This window comes from Alosa pseudoharengus, unplaced genomic scaffold (genome assembly GCF_046254945.1).
Source record: "Alosa pseudoharengus isolate Yale_2024_CS ecotype anadromous, Long Island Sound unplaced genomic scaffold, YU_APseudo_1.1 YU_APseudo_1.1_scf_17, whole genome shotgun sequence".
In the NCBI taxonomy this organism is placed as follows: domain Eukaryota; kingdom Metazoa; phylum Chordata; class Actinopteri; order Clupeiformes; family Clupeidae; genus Alosa; species Alosa pseudoharengus.
Genome location: NW_027468640.1, coordinates 36,009,607 through 36,023,662, shown reverse-complemented (window position 1 = coordinate 36,023,662; position 14,056 = coordinate 36,009,607). Strand labels below are relative to the sequence as shown.

General features: G+C 40.9%; 2 protein-coding genes across 2 annotated transcripts in view; both read left to right on the top strand.

Annotated features, from left to right (window-relative positions):
- The first annotated feature begins 3,933 nt into the window (after window positions 1-3,933).
- Window positions 3,934-10,645, top strand: LOC143127746 (stress-associated endoplasmic reticulum protein 1). The gene is made up of 3 exons (XM_076289414.1): window positions 3,934-4,382; window positions 8,670-8,745; window positions 9,155-10,645. Exons 1-3 carry the CDS (start codon window positions 4,299-4,301, stop codon window positions 9,193-9,195), a joined length of 201 nt encoding a protein of 66 aa, XP_076145529.1. The 5' UTR covers window positions 3,934-4,298; the 3' UTR covers window positions 9,196-10,645.
- A 652-nt stretch (window positions 10,646-11,297) lies between these two features.
- The window catches only part of camta2 (calmodulin binding transcription activator 2), a 42,652-nt gene continuing 39,893 nt past the window's right edge, over window positions 11,298-14,056 (top strand). The window contains exon 1 of the mRNA XM_076289412.1: window positions 11,298-11,341. The gene's annotated coding sequence lies outside the window, so the exon portion shown is untranslated. The remainder of the gene's footprint in view (window positions 11,342-14,056) is intronic.

The following is a 14,056-nucleotide window of genomic DNA, read 5'->3' as shown; positions in this document are numbered from 1 at the left end:
AGTATACATTTGACAATAAAATGAAGGGCTTTCCTGAAAGAGTACACCTGAAAACGTTTGGATATTCTGGGGCAATTAGACATTTGTAGAGAAGAACAGCAATGGATGAAATATAAAATGATAGACTTAATGATGAAGGAAAAATAGTAAACAAAGAAGTTCCCCTATATTCCATAGAGTGTGTTGGCATTCTGATTCTTGGCAACTAATGAGTGTGAATGTTAATTGCCTGATGTCATTCAGGTGCTGTTCAATGGTGTGAATCTTCAATAACCAATAGCATATGCATCTTGAGCCTAAAGCTCTAGCAGGATTCGAACTCTCAACCTAACGAACACCAGCACTAGGCATTATCCCACTGAGCCACTAACAATCCTACATATTGGGTAGTCACATTCACATGGTGAAAATATGTGTTGGCAAACACACAACATCAAGAAAATTCCTAGCATACATTTGACAATAGAATTAAGGGCTTTATAAGAGTACAGATCTGAAAATGTGCACTGTTAATGGTATCCACCTAATGATGGTTGTATGCTTGTTATCCAAGAAAAAAAAATACTCATATAGGAATATAGGTGATATAGGATAAATGGGCTGAGTGGTCGAACTTTATTGGCCTATATCTCTGAAATGGAACAACATATCCAAATTATTTTGATAACTTTTGTGAGGCTTTGTCTAAACATTGTCTGTGAGAATTTTGGTGAAGATTTGATAATTTTTGAAGCCTGTGAAACTTTTTATGATGTTTGGCTTTTCTCTGAAATTGTGGCAAAAGTAAAAAAATGTAGAGCATAAGACCAGGGTGAAAAGGATGCATCTGAATGTAGAGATTAATATGATGAAAGAATTTTGAGTCTAGGTCAATCTGGTAAGGAGAAATAAGCGTTTTTGACAAGAGCGCCACCTTTGGGTGCAGTACCCCAAATTTGGGTTATGGGTAGTGGGGGGTACTGGTAACAATACTTGAAAATGTCAAGTTTCTAGGACTTATGGTTTATAGGAATATAGGTGATCTAGGAAAAAAGGCCTAAGTGGTCTAACTTTATTGGCCTATATCTCTGAAATGGAACAAAATATCAAAATTATTTTGATAACTTTTGTGAGGCTTGGTCTAAACATTGTCTGTGAGAATTTTGGTGAAGATTCGATTATTTTTGAAGAGTGTGAAACTTTTTATAATGTTTGGCTTTTCCATGAAATTGTGGCAAAAGTAAACATTTGTAGACCATAAGACCAGGGCCAAAAAGATGCATCTGAGTTTAGAGATTAGTATTATGAAAGAATTTTGAGTCTAGGTCAATCTGGTAAGGAGAAATAAGCATAATTAACTTTTTTTCCAATAGCGCCACCTTTGGGTGCAGTACCCCAAATTTTGGGTTATGGGTAGAGGGGGCTACTGGTAACCATACCTGAAAATTTCAAGAGTTTTGGAGTTACGGTTTAGGCTGCAGTATGACTTTTACAGAATTTTGGCAAAAAATGAACGGTACAGAAACAATAGGGGTCCTGCAGCTACGCTGCTCGGACCCCTAATAAATAGAAAGAAAAGAAAGAGAATGTACCAAGAAGATGGACCAATCAACATAGACCTAGGTCACTAAGGGTTCCTATGCGAAGAGAAAAGACCCTGGAATTGCGGTCAGAGGAACTTTATAATCTCCATATCCATCTGGTGCGAAAGGGACTTTATAGGGTAGTGAGCAGATTACTTGGGACCCAATAGTGTTCCGGCCCTAGGAGAAGCAGACTTGGTACAGGCAATTATATCAATAATGTCAGACCAGACATCATGATGTTATGCGGCATCAATAGAAATGTGTTTTGCTTCTTTCACTTTGGCTTACATGGTTTTGGAAACGGACATAAGTTAACAGATCTTAGAGGACAGAAGGGACAGTAAATCATTATTCATGGTTTGCTTAGGCAGTGTACTGTACTTATAAGTGAAAATCATCTATTTGGCAAATAGCCCATAATAGGCTGTATCTGACTGTAAGCGCTTTCAGATATAACCTCCGGAGTACATGCGGAGGTTTGTCAAACGGAGGTCCTACCCTTCGGATGATTCAGATATGATGCTAACCTGCGGACCTAATACTGACCTTATACGGACTTATGTTTGAACGACATACACGCACATTACAGAATCTCCGTGTGGTTGTCGAGTGAGGGGTGGGGGCTTAGAGTTCACAAGATGCGAGATATATGACGCAGAATATATGCGGCCGCTGCCTGTCACAGCTGCTTTTTGTTTACAAAGTGTAGCCTATGCATTATAGGCTAAAGAAGAGAAATATATTGTGCGTAGGCTAATACTTGAAGTAGGATAGTCACGTAAGTGCGCACATACAGTATTTGTATGTGTGCTTCGAGTAAACACATTTATCTGTTTTCAACGTTATGTGCCAGAATCTGGTTTGCATTGGAGAGAGAGAGAGCATACACACACTTTATGGTAGGCTACCAGCCAATTCAGTAGGCTAACTCAAGACTTCAAGGCCATCATACAACGTTTTTAAGCAACAAACAAAATACTACATAACAGTGAAGTTTTTTCATGATTTATTTTTTCCCAAAAGCATACTATCCCCATGCAGGCGCGCTGGGACATATTTTTGACCATGGGTGCTGAATAACAAAATAATGGATGTCCAACGATTTCTCCCCTAGCATGATATTATTTGAATTTAGACAGCTACGCCATTTCAACGCGATGTATGAGTAGGCCTAAGAGCGAGAAGTTTTATAATGCCCTTGCCACTCCGACTCATCAATAAAAACTGCGTGCACACACACCAGACCAGCACTTGACTTTACATCATTAAACAATTTCAGTATATTGCTTTTCTGATTGTCAAAACCACACCTAACTTATGGCGTCTCCACTCCACAACAAAAGTGTCCTAACCACGTTACAGCTGTTTCTATCTGAGCGACTCCAATAGTGAAAGGATTTCAGTGTCATATTTCGGTGGCACTAGCTAAGCTGTCGTGGAACTCGAGATGACATGTCTAAAGGTCTCACCAACACGAAATTGTAATTGCAAAAGATGCATCCTACCTCATCTGTTGTACTGTAGTTATTCGAAATTGGGCTTTTCACAATCCAACGATATATCCAAAGTGCGAAGTAGTTGGTGATGGTTTATGAAAACTGCAGTATGCATGCTACGGAGTTCTGACAGGGCTGTGCATGGCCTAATAAGCAGGCAAGATATAACCCACGATCGCCATGGTTTCTTTGTCAATTCGTGTTTGTGGTAATAATGACAGCAACAATAAAACCATCTGTATCTTACGATCTTCATCATTCTTGACAGATCACCAGCCTCCTCTGGATGGTCATATGCATAATTAGCCTATAGCCTACCTTTAGTTTTCATTTAATTTTAAACACGAATCTACTGTCTTTACTGCCGGGAGAGAAAAAAATCCTGTATTCTTTTCTGTAGCCTAATTCTGCCTAAGGCTATCAATGAACAGAAAACCGTGTTGGCTAACAATTTATTAAATACTCCTGTTATTGTCGTCAACGACGTCGCTGTAGGCTACTGCCTTTTCAGCGCCTTCTGCTTATGATGATTCAGTCTTTTGAATTCGTTTGGCCTTGCCATGCAGTTGTAGGCTACAACGTGCCATTCCCTTCATGTGTTTTATCAAAATGTTGTATGCCCTCATGGACAGTAGCTCCGTGATGTCTGCATCTTTCCATGTCGGAGATTTTCTGGACAGCACTATGCCACTCCATCATAACACTGGCATTTAAGTCAGATTTAACCACATGGACGCACAAAAGAAACGTCACCAACACGCCCTCTCACTAGGTGTGATTTTAACTGCATGTTCTACGCCTCGTTCAGACACAGCACATTTACATAATGTCCGGAGGAAATACTAGGTCGGGGGTAGTATAAACACCGGGTGAATTCGGACTTCCATATGACCGGTTATGTCGTTCAGATATACGGCCCCACCGTTTAACATCGGCAGAACCTCCGGTCTTACACGTATGTCTGAAAGCGCTTTGTATCTGCTGGTTTTAAGTAGCCATCCATCCATGACGTCTTGGTCACGTGCCATAGCCTCAGAGGCTGGTAGCTGCCTGCAGTCGGCACAGGCTGCCTAGCGCTGGAGCTGAAATAGCTAACTAACAGATACGCTTTCTTATTTAGCTATCACAGGTCTCGCTTTTGACGGCGTTCGTCCTCAAGGAGACGAGCGTGTTTTAGACGTCTGTTGTCCGAGCAGCTAGTTTTTGGCCTCACTAATTTCCCATCTACATAGTAATCATGTCGGCAGTTCAACGAATGAAAGTAGCTAACGAAAAGCACAGCAAGACAATCACACAACGCGGCCACGTCCAAAAGACCACGGTAACGTTGCCAATTGAGCATCTATCGATTTGGATGGTTATCACTTATTGTGATAATTGACAGTTCGAACAATGATATGTCAATAACTGTGTGTGATTAATGTAATTGTTAGTTACTGTATTGACCAAGTAAACGTTAGATAGCAAGCTAACCTAATGTTAGCTAGTTAGCAGTGCTTAGTGGGCCAGCAACGTTATCTGAGTAGCATTAGCACACAGTCACCAGCCAATCGTGTTTGAAATTAGATGGTTAGCTTTGTCTGTTGACACACTTAGCATTTTGCTAACCTTAGCAAGCCTACTACGTTTCTTGGATCTCAATGAATGAATTGAAAAATGGAATGCATTAATCTATTATTTCAATGCGGGGACGATTTCGTTGGTAAATCATGTTATTTTTGAGTGATTATGTGTAACAATGTGTCAAGTGCACGCCACTCCGACAAATCTCCCGACAGAATTTTCTGACGTCACAGACATATGTATGTGCAGAGCAATCCCTGATTTATACTGCCCTACAAAGCCAAAAGGCAGTAACTGCATTTTTGGTCGAAAATGAGTTAATGTCATTTTTGGGATATTAAAGACTTCCTTTATCATGTGGATAAATATCTATACTCAATTTGACTGTTTTTAAAAAAAAATAGAGGGTTGTGTTCACCGTAACTCCCAAAACCATACAAGCAACCATGGCAGAGAGCCACAACTGCAGTTACTGTTCTTTGGCTTTGTTCTTCGACGTACAAGTACAGTTACCATACTCTGCCTTTGGTAGCAAATATTGATTATATGTCAGTTACTGCCTTTTGCCTTTGCATGACTCCTTATTTTTAGTACATAATACAAAGGTACAGTATCTGACAAATAAGGGTCAAAGGTCAACTTTGAGCACAAGTTTTTTTTATATACACACATTTCTTCATCAGGGCAACAATTCACCAGATTTTCATTGCTCTACCTATAATAGATTTGTGTAGACAAAACAAAAAACTTTAAAGTCATTTTTCTCAGTTTGACACTCTGGTCAGTTACTGCCTTTTGCCTTTGTAGGGCAGTATAGTCCAGTCATTTTAAGCCAAAATAGGGGTCAAGGTTGAACAAATTGCAACACAAGCAAACTTAACTGATTTTGAATCCTCAATATGTCCTGAGTAAGGGAAAAAAAGCCCCGAAGAATTCCAATAGGGGAAAGTTTCGAAAAAGACCCAAATATACCTATTCATGCGCCTATACAGTATTTTTCTCACGTGGATAAGGGAAACAAATTAACCTTCACATATCATCATGAAAATAACTGAGTTGATTACTTACATCAAGACAAACAAAAAATGTATTATACGTTTTTTGAAATTGTTTGTAAACATGGGCAAACAGGGCATAATGTAATTACGTATTAGGCTTATTCGATCTACGTAATAATCAGGTAATAACGTTCGCAGCGGCCATTTTGTTGATATAGAAAATGCATAGGTGGGTCTATTTAATGCAGCTGTCAATTGACAAGCGCGACAGCACCGGTATGATCGCTGTAGGCTATTTATTTATTTGTACAAAATTTAACGTGATGGTAGGCCTATGTTGTGCAATAGGCCTAGGCTACAGTGCAGGCCATTCTAACAACAGCAATACAGGCCGTTCTAACAGCAAATAGCCCTAGATTCACCCACTGTCAGAAACATAGCCTACCTGTCAACTTTTTTCCAGGTGTCTTCCTGTTTTAATATTTTCCCGTAAAATATCCCATATTTTATTACTTTCATAACATTAGCCCCATCGGACTTGGCCGTCTCTTTACTGTTGTCCTGTACCCCCTGCCCTTGCAGCGAAAATATGTTTTTAAAGCATCGTTTTGCTTGAGAGTGATCAGAACAGTGTGGGAGAGAGCACGATTTGATGACAATCTCATTAGACCTAGCTTAGCTTCACACCTCGTTTAATTAGTGCAGCAGTTTTGTAGTCCTACGACTTCTTGCTCTCAGCAGAGGGATAGCAACAGAAAGACGAATGTTGAAATTCCCCTGTATTTTGGGTGAGTAACCCGGAAAATCTCCCTTATTTTCGTTGCTCAATGTTGACATGGTCAGAAAACGAGAAGAGAATGAGACTGAGAAGTAGTCAGCGCAGGAGAGACTTGTGGCTACATATGATAAATAGCCTAGGCTAAACTTACAGCCAACTCCTCACATCGCCATTATTATATTTGTATTATTAATACTATATTATATTGTCCTCTGTGGGCTTAAGTTAAATACGTTTTAGACAGCGCAGACAGCTGCCCCTATGCAATGCGGAGACATCAGCAGTAGCCTGATGTAGTCGCCTACCATAGATTACCTTTGGACATAATTGCATTTGCATAGCATTGCTAGGTAGGCAATGTTAGCCAACGTTTACAGTAGCCTAAAGGCTAATATATTTATTCATGATGCGCCCTTTTCAGCTTGTCTTAGTGGCACGGCAAGTGGCAAATAGTAGGAACAAACTCAGCGGAGAAAGATATCAGTAGATACTTCTGATTTGTATAGTGTTTTGTTCACTTGGATTTTGGAAATGTTACAGAGAATATGTTAGCCCTTTCTGCCAGACATGTAGTTGCATCATAGATCCTCCTGTAGAAGTTATCAGACAAAAACGATCACTGGCTAACCCACTTTAAACTACTTTAGCAAAGTCCTTGGCTGCAGGTTGTGAGCAACAGGCAAATGCAAGATACAATTGCAGTCCAATGAGATGCAACTTTATTCTCTGCGATCATGGCAATGTTAGACGATGTCGTTGGTGGAACAAATATAAGTTCGCCGACCTTGACTCAGGCGACTTGAACGCTTGTCCCCTTCAGCTGCGACGTGTGCCGATGTATGAACAAGACAGTTAGGCTAAAAATAAATATTGGGGTAATTTACAGTTGACAATAATGACGGATCTTTACTTAATGCTATTAGATATGGGTCCATACGTTTATTTACTTATATTGACGAGATGAAGCCGTTAGGCTACTGTGCTCTGCTCAGCTCAAATCTACGCGCTACAGGCGATTGTCACATAGATAGAATATAGCCTATAGAACTGGAATGTCATATCAACAATATGGCCGCGGCGGTGTTTGCGAATAAGCCCTATAGTTAATTTGTATAAATATCACAACGGAGCTAATAGTCCAGGCAAAGGACTAGAAAAGTTGCTGCTACTGGAAGAAACTGGAATCCATGCATTTCCACTGAATTCTTTTTGGAATCTGATCCCTTATCATACCTGTTCATTCTTACTCGTCGCTCGACTTATCGTGACTAAATTCAAGATGGCTGCAAACGCTAAACTTCATGGAGATACTGTCTGTATAAATCGTCTTGTAAGTAAACTACCAGTGCTTTTTCAAAGTTCTCAATGTCTCGTTTTAAATGTCAGGGCCTTCGGTAGTATACCAATGAAGTGTGGAGATACATTGAGCCTCGTAAATGGTGTAAAACAGTGATTTATTTGCATGGCTAGCCCGATGCCGAAGCACCACCATTGAACAAGCTGTTGGTAGCATCGGCTAACTAGCACCAGATTTTGGAGTGCAGGGGACAAGCCGAGATGGGCTATGAGACATACGTTCACACTCGGTATCATGTTTCAACACACTTTAGGTCAATATCACACCGGAATTCTCCTTTAAGGGAAACAAATTAAACACCATAAACTATATATTTTCTATAAGCATATACCCTCTAGATGAGATATAATACCAGTTAAGACCTTTCCCATCTTCCTCTATGCCATGCACAATACATTGCCCTCTATTTAGTAAAGGCGAATCTAGTGTAAAGTGGATACAATTTCAAAAAACTTATAATACATTTTTTGTTTGTCTTGATGAAAGTAATCAACTCAGTAATTTTCATGATGATATGTAAAGGTTAATTTTTTTCCCCTATTTGCGTGAGAAAAATACTGTATAGGCGCATGAATAGGGTATATTTAGGTCTTTTTCTAAACTTTCCCCTATTGGGATTCTTCGGGGCTTTTTTTCCCTTACTCAGGACATATTGAGGATACAAAATCAGTTAAGTTTGCTTGTGTTGCAATTTGTTCAACCCTTTCTCCTAAAATGACTGGACTATTAGCCAATCTTAGTTGCATCTCGTGGGAATAAAAGTGGGCAGTGTATAGAGCACCGTGTGTGACACGTACAGCAAAAGTGCGCTGCACCGCGGGGTCATGGGGACTATTTATTCTTGTGTGATTACTATGTTTTCGCCGGTCTGAGTAGCCCTAATTGGTATGTTTTCTATGTTCTTGAATGTAGCGAGTGGTGAATGAAGACAAGTCGCCGGTGGGCCCATGGCTTTTGGCGCTGTTTGTCTTCGTGGTGTGTGGGTCAGGTAAGACATGACACTGAAATTGCTCAGACTCCTTTAACAGAATTGACTTGCCTGCCTCACTTGTACACATCTCCACATAGCCTCTACTGAATCCACCTGTAACCCCTCTCTTTCTCGGACAAACATGCAAATGTTGGTCACTTGAGGCAACTAACCAAGCCTTTGAGAGCTTTATGTTATTTGTCTACATTTTCATAGCCTAGCCACAGCAGTACACCATTTGAATAGTAAACAAATGCAGCATGTGTCTTCCTCCATTGCAAACACAATTTGATTTAAGGTGGTGACTTTCCTCTCCACAAACTTTTGTTTCCTATTGGAATGTTTCAATGTGCTGCAAGCAATGTTGCATAATAAGGTGAACGTGTGTAGGTTAATGATCATCTTTTTGTCTTGTTTCTGCTTGCAGCCATCTTCCAAATCATTCAGAGCATCAGACAGGGCATGTGATTGCCATTGCCTCAAGAGTGACTTTCACCATCTGCCATCCCTAAATGATGCCTGGACAACCAGCAGGATTACCCCCCCATCCCACCCCCCTCCCACACACAAGCAGTCAGACTCTCACCCAGTCCGACTACTTCTCCTCCATCTTTCTCCATTCTCCTCCAACTTGTTCTTGTTGTGTCCCTCCCCTCTCCTCAAAGCCCACAAGCTCCTTATACTGTGAAACTGACCGTTTCTTCTCTTTCTCTTTGTCTGGCTTCTTCTTTCCTCCTCACTTTCTTTCCTCCTCACTTTCTTTTCTCCCAGTAGTTTGAAAGAGAAGAGAATGACCCCCTTCCCCTCAACCCCCCAACCATCACACACATGCACATGTACAAGCCATTTTGGCTCCTTATACTGAAAATGCCAACTCCCCTTCTACATTTGTAAATGAATTATTATTATTATTATTATTATTATTTTTATTTTGTTCATTGTTTTATTTTAAAGAATCTGCCTCCTGTTAGTAAATGCAGAAACACTGGTTTTTAAGTTCTCATTGTGATTGGCTCGCCATGATTTCTATCTCTGATTTGATTGGTGGTTGAGGCAGTAAGGGCTTCGGGAAGGCCAGGGTCAGGTATCTGTATTTGTTCCTAGTTCCATCTGATCCATGGAGATATGAGCTTGTTTCGCTCTGCCCACCCCTCCTCATTGAGTACACACCCTCGATACCTCTCTCCTCAGCATGCCAGTTTGCCAGGAGAAGCAAGATGGATTATTTTCGTTGCTGTATTGGGGAATACTTCATGTTCTCCATATCTTCAACTGTGGATCTGGCTGTTCATTGTAGACCCATGCAAGTACTCACTTTTGGTTCTGTCATACACAGAGTTTGGTCTCTCAGCAGGTGGATACATTGGTCAACAAATCAGAAAATAATTTAAGTGACTTTCTAGTCTTATTTATTTTTCTCTGAGGTCATTGTGGAGGCCAGAGATAAGAAAGGGAGTCCCACACGTTGTGAATTGACCTTTTTTGCTGGTCTGTGGAGCACTAAACACTGCAGAAAGTCTCCTGAATCAAAAGGGTACTGCTTCACAATTTTACTGGGATCTATGGGCAGCGCGTCACATTATTTGCAGTTGAGTGTGTTGTTTGGTCATATTAGAGAACAATGAAGCTGCTATCTCAAATGTGTAATTTTACACACCAAGTCCTCAGATTGGGTCACATCTCCATTTGAACGCAGACCTTGTTTTATCAGATATTTTGTCATACAGACAGGACTGTGTGTGCACTCCAACCAGGATAGCCATGCTGACCCCCACCCACCCCCCAATACCCTTCTGCCCACAATATCTCATGCTATGCAACAATCAGTTTTGTTTGCTTCAGGTCATCTTTTGTGTCTTCTTTTTTTCTTTTTTTTTTCTTTTTTTTATAAATAAACTGATATTTTTATCTAACAGAACTTGACCTGTTTTGTGTGTGTGTCAAAGGAAATGCACGATTCATGTATCAAGTAATTCCTTACGAGCTACTGGTAAAGATGCTGTGTATGTAAGGTATAAATCTTTGATGTAGTTTAGATTTTTGGCCTTTCTTGAAGACTTTGATATGATTGACATTAAAGGTAATGCAAATTTAAATCCATATGTTTAGAAATTCAACCTAGTGAACGTTATGGATGCAGTTAAGCAGTACACCGGTAGGTGGAGACAGTTGTACATGCCAGAGCCGGCTCTGGTACTCGTTAAATTGATGTGTCACTACAAATTCCGAAGTTGTGCATATATATATTGTATATGGTATTGATATAATTTGTCACTGCGACCACAATTCTGTCAAAAGTGTTCCTGTCTCTTCTGTGTCTACAGAAGCCCGGTAAGCACTATCTTCAACGACGAAGACTGGCATTTTACGATGTTAAAAAAAGTCCCTCCCGTTTATATTTTTTTGAAAGCGGCTCTTCTTACTATCTTTATGCATGGCCTATCCGACGACTTGCTCCCTCAATACCATAACCCGTCCTTTGCGGGATCAGTCTCTCCCTTTTTGGCTTTCATCTCCCTTTCTCACACATACTCACTCCCTGCTGTCACTCTCGCTTGTCTGCGCAGTGACGTCAGTCTTCTGAAGAAGATGGCGGCGTTGGAGAAGGCGGAAGGTGAGGGAGGTTTTTGAGCTGCTTCTCTATCATCTGCTTCACAACCCTACAGGGGTTTTTCGTTAATTCTGTATGACAGTGATAACCAGGGGTTGTTGTATATATCTTACTTTGTTGTCGGACGTTGTGTGTTACATATGTATTGTGTTGGTAGTGTCTAGGTTAGCTACATGTTGTAGAACGCGTCTCGGTGTGACTGCTAGCGACGGGACGGTATTTAGAACATGTAATGTTCATTATTAAACTGCCAAGGCCTATGTATTTACTTAGCAGTTGGTTGCAACAGGCGTCTAGTGAGGGCTCTTGATGCTAGTGTTTGTTTATCTGTCACAGGAGGTTGTTGTCTTGTATGTATTTGGGTTGTTAGCTGAAATTGTGGCTAGCTGATTAGCGAGACAGGCTGCAGCCGGAGTGCTTAAAATGGTTTCTGTCGGTACAGAACAGGGTGGAGGGAATCGATCCTTTCCCCGCTGTAACTGGGGGCGAGCTATATGGTCCGGTAAAAAGGACAAGGCTTCAGTTCGGTGACTCCTGTTTAGTGCTATTATGAAGAATGTGTTAAACGTTGCGCCCCGAAACATCGTTTAACAGGAACAGCAGCACCTGGGCGATTCACGTCAGATGGAGTTTACATATGCCCTCCGCTGCTGGAAGATGTCATCGGGCATCCTCAGCTTCAGTTCGTCTCGCTGCAGTTAAAATGTAGAATATCATTTAGGTCAATGATCCAAGTAATTGGATATTCATAGATCTGAATCTTTAAAAGACTAATGTCGCCTATATTTTGGTATTTTTCGCCATAACATAGGCTACTTTGTAAATGTAAATACAACTCAACAAGATACGCTATCGAGCAAATCAGACATAGTTATATTTTATGTGAATCATATAAAAACAAGTTATTTTTGTTAAAGTTAGCTTTTAATTTAGGCATGAATAACACCCAGCTACGATGAGGAGAGTTTAGCCCAGGTTTATTTCCCTCCTCACGCCCACTACCATATGCCTTTAGCCTACAAATAGTCGCTTGCTGGGGGTGAACAGTATCGATCTCCTTATGTTAGCCTTCATACGACAGTAGGCAAGAGGATCGATATGGGTTATCACCATGTGTCAGTCATTTATAGCGGCTTACTAAAGATCTGACTTATAAAATGTGTCGACATATTCTCATGGCCGACTATTGAGTCGTGTTTTGGTCTGCAATCGGACACGTTACGTGGAGATTGTCCCACAGGCAGCCATATTAACAGGAATTGAATGAGCACAGGGTAATGAGACGGACTGACTGCTTGTTTGTAAAGGTGTATGGTACATTAGCTAATTAAGACACGACTCAGGGGTATACTATCGTGTGTGTCAGAGAGAGAAGATAAGTGTCAGTATCCTTCTCACAGTAGTTTTGTTTTTCTGTTTGTCAAATGTGTTATACATTAATTAAATGTAATGTAGACAGGACAAGCACAGAACACCACAGTACTAGGCTACACACACAGACCAATCCATTCACTGATTGAATGTATCATGTTCCTTCAGCATTAACTATGCACAATATGTGTACACTTGGTTATTTTCAGTCCTGATTAAATTGAGTGATCTTCATGAAAAGTGTGTGAGAATTGCGCCGGCTTGCTTTGCACCGAGTTCCTTTTGTTTGGCTCTGGCTGACACAAGGAATAGGCTACATAGCCCAGTCCCCCTTAAGTCTTGACATGTGTTAGTTGGTGTGGGTGATTGGGGGGGGGGGGGGGGGGGGGGGGGGGGTTGTCTGTCCACGTACACGTGTGTGTGTTTGTATCCTTGTTCATACATGTGTGTAGAGTGAGTGTATATTTAGGCCTACTGACATAATTTAGCTGCTCTTTACCCTCTCCCAAGTCACTGCAATGTAGTTGGTTTTGGATGGTGTTTGAATTTCAGTTGTCACTAACGAATAAAAAAACCAATGTGCCGCTGTTCTCCTCGTATTTGGTGATCTTTGCATATGGATGACCTGGGTGCGCACTAGCACTCATGTCTTTGTAATGTTCAGGACCTAGACCTAGTTCTCACCCGTTACTCCACTGATAGTTGAACATCTAGTCACGGTTGTTAAGAAGAGGGGAAAAGTTCTCACTCTCAAACATCAGACCACACAGCAGAGGGCTGTAACCCCTGAAGCATACGTCTAACAGAAAACTAAGCTATAAAGTCTTGAGCAATACAGAACCGACCTAAAGACTCAGTCATGAACATGTGCCGCCCGTTTCCCTGAACAACAACAAAAAAATATTGTTTCCCCCAGTGCAATACGCTCAAAATTGTCAGATATAAGCCCCAGTACCATCTTGCTATAGGAAAGATGAGACTAATATTTAGCTTTTCGAGAAACTGGGTGTAGGATATAGCTGCTTTCTGTACAGGATCGGCAGTTAACCTTGTTCTATTTGACTGTAAGCAGTGGAGGTAGCGTTGGACCAGCATTTCTGTTGAGGATATTAAGAGCACTCTTCTGAATTCTCTTTGTCTTTGACAGCATAGGACAGATAAAGTAAGCGTACAGTGCAGGAGCTCCCAGTCCAATGAAAGCCTACAGTGTTAGCAAGCGGACAAATTTATTATGACTCTTTGCCAGGGGCCATTTTGCTCATGACGCATGCTGGTGTAGAGTCAAACACCCTTGTTGTCTGTAAAGGAACGTGAAAACAAACACACAGTCACATAACACAGCCTTGA